We start from the raw sequence: 7,393 nt of genomic DNA, 5'->3' as shown, positions 1-7,393 counted from the left end.
ATAATGATATAAGCTAGATTAAATAAATCCTAGAAATTGTTCACAATAAGGCTTTTACTAACAAGTTTGTGTCAGGTTTGTCATTTTGTCTAGAATACAATAATGTTTTGGCTAAAGAAAACACATCTTTATAAAAGTAATCTTCACATGATTGTATATCCAAAGTTTGTTAATATTATTATTATTATTATTATTATTATTATTATTATTATTATTATTATAGTTTGGTTTTAGCCAGTCTTTCACAATATAACAGAGATTTGTTTCATATAAATTCTGCTCTCCTGCATGTGAGATGAAGTGACGTCTGCATGCCTAATACTGTTACTAAAGATACAATGTCTGTTGATGACGCCATCACATCAGTCCTTATAAACAGTGTCAGTAGTGTACATTTTATGTCGCAGGTAGTGTGTGCAACCTCTATTCTCACTATAGAATACTCTCACTATAGTCTTCTCACTATAAATGTACAATATCTCTGAAAGAATGGAGGATGCTGGAGGCAGACATAAGAAAGAGAGCAGTGATGTGTGTGTGTGTGTGTGTGTGTGTGTGTGTGTGTGTGTGTGTGTGTGTGTGTGTGTGTGTGTATGTGTGTTTTTGTGTTAAAAAAATGTTTTCTTTTTAGCACTGATATAAACTCAGAAGATAAAAATAAGAAATAACTGAAGGCACACTCTACACACAGGATAAGTAAGCTGCTGTCAGCTTCTGACAGGCATGGCTCACTTTCTGGCATTCAAGACAAGCTGTATAATATTTCTTACACACACTCATTATCCGCTTCTCTGTGACTCCTCGCCTCATTCACAGAGAGAATTCGACCACGCCCAGGTTGCCACAAAGTGTATTCTTGTCGTTTCTGTGTTTCTGTGAATGGAAAACTGTGTTGTAACTATTTGATAAAGTGCACTAACGCAGATGTGTTCCATCTCTTTGCTCTCACAGTCTCAGCGGCGTGTGACCTTTCACCTTCCAGACGGCTCTCAGGAGAGCTGTAGTGACAGCGGTTTGGGTGAGCCCGAGTCTGTTGGGGGTGGGGCTTTGCTTTCTAAGCCCCTCCCACTTGCACAGGAGGAGTTCTATGAACAAGATAAAAGAACCGAGGCAGATGGCAACTCTGATCCGAACTCGGGTGAGTCCCAGACCAAACTGCATCAGATTTAAATAATATATTAAAACTAGTAAATGCTGGATATTTGTTTACTGATTTTTTTCTTGATGATCAGCTGATGATTGTTATATTTGTTTTCTTTTTACACTTTAATATGTGAAACTCAAATTTTCTTATAAATATCGACCCCAGAGAAATTCAGATGATGTGATCTTTCTTTCTTTCTCGCTGGACTCATAAATATTCACGAGCTGTGTAAAATGATGGCCGAAGCTAAAGTATGGATCCGACTATTTTACACAACAAAAGCCATAAAGTACCTTATTTGCCCGATGTTCTGTAGGTCACTGCATTACTGAATGTTTTTTATTCATGAACGAATAAATCATTCACATCACACACTTGTAAACACGATATTGTAGAAAAAAAGGCAAGGAAGACAGAGAAAGTGAAAGGAGACTGCTTTTATTCCTTTCTTTCTCTGTTCTCCTTTAATCAAGGATGACGTTGTTACGTCGCTTTAGTGCTTTGGATGGATGGCAGCTTAAATGAACTGACCTTAAATGTTAACCCAGTGATTGACTAAAAGAAGTCGTTTAAAAAGTATTTAACTTTTTAGACAAATTTAACCTAGGAGTTTAACTTTTCACTGAGGAGACTGATTTTTTTTTTACTGCACAAATTTTGATAAATAGAAGAATTACAGTACTGTGAAGGCTTTCACGGTGCTTTTACATACAGTGTGCAATGCATTTTCCATCATAGTACTTCTGACCAATGATTAAAAGAGTTTTTTACATTTTCAGCCTTACATGCCCCTCAGACAAGCCCCAAGAAATTAAATAAACTATCAATTTTACTTAGACACTGACTCAGTAAATAATCAAACAGATATGTGTTATGTAATTTGTTATGGAATGTTACAGAAATAAATGTTGTGGCTTCAAATCAAGCCTGCAGAGTTGCTTGTTTTTTTCTCTAGTTTGTATGCATTACCCTAACCTTGGCTGCATCCAAAATCATGTACTGTGACAGTACGTACTGCATTTGAAGCAGTACCTACTACACGGCCATTGAAACAGTACATACTAATCAGTATGTGTGTGTAGTATGACCACAATCCCGGACATACTACATCCGCCATGTTGGCATTGTCATGTGACCGTTGATGTCATGAACACAAAAATCTTAAAGGGACCACCAGATTAAAGCAACCGCAAAATGCACATCAGGAAAGTTAACTGAATTTGTAATTTAATGTGGGCGGGGTTAACAGACTGAGGTGAATTCGTTGCTGTTAGCTTGGACGGCTAAGGCATGATGGAGATCACAAAAACAGTTTCAAACACTGTGACAACTGTTTTCTTGTTTAAACCTTCAACAAGTTAATAATTTATTCGGGTGTTGTTAAACAACTCCTGTTTAACCAAGGTTTAATACTTAAAAAGAGCCAACACGCTGTCTTCTGTGAGTCCCATTGCATTATGGGATTTTTGACTCACGTAGTGTCCATCGGTTGCATACTGCAAAATCTTGCCATCCGGGTATTTCTCACCTACTGTTTCTCGGCTACTGAGAATTCAAACATACTACCCCTCTGGTGTACTTTTTTTTCGCCTACTATGTAGTAGGGTAGTAATGCAGTTTGAGACACAGCCCTTGAGTTTGCTACAACTTATGGTTACCGCTCTCTTCTCAAGCAACCACTTTGTCGTATTAAACCTACATTACGTCTAACCTCTACTGCTGTCTCTGCGACTGTTCTCACCTGCCACTTGCCATGACATGTTCCTTTAATTTATTGGTTCGTGATCAAACCCTTTACTCTTACAGGAGCAGCAAGTGCTTCATGCTTTTTTTTTTTCTTATAAAGCAATACACTTTCCACTCTCTTCACTTGTACTATTGAGTCTCCTTCTTCATGCCTAAGCACGGAGGAGTGGGTCGCTCGGTTTAATTCCACCTTCACAGATCTCTGAGATGCTGTTCCTCCTACAGTATTTAAATGAGAAGCTAGGGATCAGCCCTTGCTCTGTAATCACATTCGTACCTGCAGTGTTGCAGGAAAGTTAAGCAGAAAAAAGGAATGGAGATAAGATTCGGATATCTCATGCAATTCTAAGGGATTGCTTAACTTAACCCTTTCATGCTTTAATTATGAAATCCTGTTCAAGGATTTTTTTTTCTGTGTTTTTTTTACTCTTCTTTAGGTATAAAAATGATTTTACCTTTATTTTTCCTTTTACATAAATTTTTCAAAAAGTTATTGAAGTGTCCATTCCAGTGGACTGCATGCGTTCGGTGGCTGTTATAGCTGTCCACTGTGGTGACCACTATGCATAAAAGGGTTAATATCAATGCTTAAGCAGAGAAGGGAGTGTATTTTCATTTCTTCTCCATAAACTTCCATAATCATAAGTCATAAGTCCTAATAGAACACTTAACATGGTTGCTTGATGCAACATTTGCATGATTTTTTAAAAAATATGCTCAATGGCAACTGCCAATTTTGCACTCTTGAACTTGGATGGCTGTGACAGTGTTGGGATTTGAAGGAGTAACAGATGATTCTGCATCAAACAAAATCCTCTGTGTAAACATCTGCCTTCAAAGTTCTTCAGAGATGGCACACAGATGTTACTTTCTGTAAGCTAAACATGGTAACGTCGTCATTGGCTTGGTCATCTTGGACATCTGGAATCACTTCTTTTTCCCATATGATTCTGCCAAACTATTTTTTCGCTAGCCCATTCCTTTAGAAAATAGTGCCACATTTTATAACCCTAACCCAGAGATTTTTTTTTTTTTTTTTTTTTTTTTTTTTAATCAAAAACCCTCAGGTCTCTTTTTTAATGAAAACTTTTTTGTTTTGTTTTGTTGTTTTAAATGAGAAGTTTAATGAGAAAATCTGATTGGTTTATTCACACTTCTGTGCAGTAGTTTGCAAAGGAAAACGATTAGCTTTACCAGAGCAAGATATAGCCACTGATCTGAAACTTTCCCAACATCACATTTTAGAAAGTTATTAGAGAGTTTTGTTTGTGGTGAAGAAATGTGAATGGGATTGTGAAATGGCTCCTTAATGTGAAATTAGTTGCTTTGTGGCCACATTTTTTGACAAAAAAAAGAACCAGATCCTCGGGAATTAAAATCTAAATGTCTTGTGATAAAAAAAGACCAAGCAATGTTTTTTTTTCTTGTATTTTTCAACAACTTTACAGTTTTTGTGAGTGTGTGCACATTGTAGCTTCAGATTCCTGCTCTCAGGGTTTGAACTGTTGTGTATTCTGAGATTCCTTTCTGCTCACCACAGTTGAAAAGAGTTCTTATGTGAGTTACTATGGACTTCCTGTCAGCTCAAACCAGTCTTTTCATTCTCCCATGATCTCTCTAATCATCAAGCTGTTTTCACTGGCAGAACTGCCCCTCACTAGATGTTTTTTTTTTGGTATTTTACACCAATTTCTTTGAGTTATTTCTTCAAAATTCGCATGAATACTGAAACATATTTGTTCTCTCCATAGATGGACTTTTAGGGCCTAGGGGTCTAATGGAAGCAACAGAGATGTGTACACAAGAGTGTCTAGTACTCGGCCACTCGGATAACTGCTGGATGCCGCCTAAATCGCCCGCTTCGTCCTACGGAGGTGGCCAGAATGAGTGGACGAAAGACAAACTGCTGAATGGTCACACGCTAAACCGTGGCTGGAAGAGCAGCCACGAGCACTTCGGAGACAGGAAATCCTTCAGCGTAGGAGGAGTTGGAGTCAGCAGTCACATAACCGACATCCCATTGGCCAGTTTGAAATCCTATCAGGCCTCTTCTGGCACTGAAAACCCAAAGGAGCAGCAGCTTTAAGAGCATTTACTCCGTAACTGCTATTTTCCATCCATCCATCCATTTTCTATACCGCTTAACTGCTATTTTATTTCTCTTAAAAAAAAAAAAAAAAAAAAAAGATTATTTTCTTTCACATTTCCTCATTTTCTGTCCTTTTATTAGATGGATGCTAATGCTGTGTGGTAGTGAGACGTACAGATTAGACAAAAAGTGCTTATTTACAGTTACTATGCGAAATCAAACTTTGCACGGAGATGTCTCAAGACTTTTGTTCTGAAGATATTAAAACAATGTCTGGAATTTAATGCAAATTGTCATATACAAAAGGGAAAAAAAAGAAAAAAAAAACGAAAAAAAAAACGTGTATCATCTTAGGATGGAGACTGCGAATGTTCATGAGAGAGACAAATGACGTGGGACTTTTGCTGTGTATACCAGTTTTAAAAACAATAATATGGCTGACCAATATACAGTAAACCAATATTGTGACGTGGTTGTTTATTGAGCTGTTTTTGGGACTTTATTAATCTAAAACATTGAAGAAAAATGGAGAAAGCATCGTGCTAATACACTGTTAGTGGAAACCTCGTTTTAGTCTCGTCATTGGTGGCGTGTCTGTAAATATAAATTAATACTAACCAATTTTATGTACTTGTAATACTCACATGGGTTAGATTAACGACCATGGCAGTTGTCATTTATTATTTATTGGAAATCGATCCCGGAATTCCACTTGATGTTTTTAATGTGCCCTCATTAACTTCCCCTCATGCTGTGAGAATAATGCAGCTAACTAGCTAATGGACTCAAGTAACAATTCCCAACTAGCTGTTATGTACGGGTAGAGGAGTGGGGAGAAATAAAACCCAAGCCGAACACCTACTACCTTTAATCTTGCTGGAAAGGGAGATTCAGGCAAGGGGAAGATGATGGGGCAATTAAAACAGAATTGGAACACAGCAAAGGGGTTGGTTTTAGTTTTTTAGGTGGGAAATATGCACTTATTTATTTCCTGTTTGTGTCTGTATAGAATGATGACTGTAAATTTCACACACACACACACACACACACACACACACACACACACACACACACACACACACACACACACACACACACATACACACACACACACACACACTCTTCCTCCCACTATCTATACAAAAACAAAACAATCTGTATGTATAAATAAACCCACATGACGTGACTCATACTATTTCACAATTTGCATTTACTTAACAAACATATTTTTTCAAAACTATTTTCTATTATAATGTTATTGTAATCACTCAGTTTATACTTACAGAAGTGAAGAAAAAAAACAACAACTTGATGTCTTAAAAAGAAAACAACACAATGTTACAATTCAACAGCAATATATTTGTAAATGTTTTATTTCAATATTGGTCACTATTGTAATGCTAAATTTAAACTGTGCTTAAAATCCAAAATAGAACATACAACCTCTAAAATTATGCTTTTTTTTTTCTTACATCCCTTCTTATATATGAATGTTATTTTCAACCTGCAGAATTGTGTGTATTTTTGGGTTTCATGTGCTGTGCCTTCGTTAAAAAAATAAATAAAAATAAATAAAAAATGTCAAAATGTAGTTTTAAAAATCTGACAAATGCTAAAGAATTTAGATAAAAATTGACAAAATGTTTTCTCCATATCCAGAAAAATTCAAACTGAACAGATGGCAAAGATGGACAATAACTGCATACATTAAGAAGCATGTTCAGAACATTTAAGTATTGCTTTCTTTTCCTTTTTTTTATTTTAATGTTTAACTTCTTTTTTGTAAGGCATGAACAGCACGTGAAATGAGAAACAGCTTTAATGAGACTAAATTATTTCTCATGGTGTTTTTTTTTTCTTTCTAAGTTTAGTTTAGTTTATTTGTAGCGTGTTAATTTTGTACACACTGAATGTCGTGTTCATTTTGTACAGCACTTCCATATTTTATGTCCCAATATGAAAACATAAAAACAGAAGAAAAAAAGAGCAAGGGGAGCAAGGGGATGTGGGTGTATATTGCTTTGGGCCAGTGTGTTTGGTTAGGGGATGTGTGACATTATATTGCTATTATTCTATTACTGCGTGTTGCCGCTCTACACGTATACAGCTACTGCAATAAATGGGTTAAATTAGTGCATGTATGTGACTTGTGCAATTTATCAGAATAATTCACTTTTGCATCACACATTACATTATGCTCTTATGATTGATAGATTAGTAGTGAAGACTGCGATTCCAGTTAGTTCCTCAGGTCACCACAAGAGGGAAACACTGTTCCACAAAGGTGTATCAAGACTTATTGTGTTCCCATGTGGTTTGAAATTGTATTGCATTTAGACCAAGCATTTGAGATTGTGTTTTGAGTTTTAATTAAGTTCTGTTAGTCTTGCTTACTCTGAATCTAAAAGCACACT

The 7,393-nt window shown here is 36.3% G+C and overlaps 1 protein-coding gene across 2 annotated transcripts in view; it reads left to right on the top strand.

The window, feature by feature from the left end:
* LOC108272011 (protocadherin-9) overlaps nt 1-7,118 on the top strand; it is a 244,279-nt gene extending 237,161 nt beyond the window's left edge. For both annotated transcript variants that reach the window (XM_017480069.3, XM_017480068.3), the window contains exons 4-5: nt 952-1,138; nt 4,642-7,118. In XM_017480069.3, coding sequence (XP_017335558.1) covers nt 952-1,138; nt 4,642-4,976 — 522 coding nt within the window. In that variant the 3' untranslated portion in view covers nt 4,977-7,118. The remainder of the gene's footprint in view (nt 1-951; nt 1,139-4,641) is intronic.
* The last annotated feature ends 275 nt before the right edge of the window (nt 7,119-7,393 follow it).

Source organism: Ictalurus punctatus, chromosome 11, assembly GCF_001660625.3.
Source record: "Ictalurus punctatus breed USDA103 chromosome 11, Coco_2.0, whole genome shotgun sequence".
NCBI lineage: Eukaryota > Metazoa > Chordata > Actinopteri > Siluriformes > Ictaluridae > Ictalurus > Ictalurus punctatus.
The sequence above is the reverse complement of the archived record's forward strand: the minus strand, read 5'-3'. Positions and strand labels throughout refer to the sequence as shown.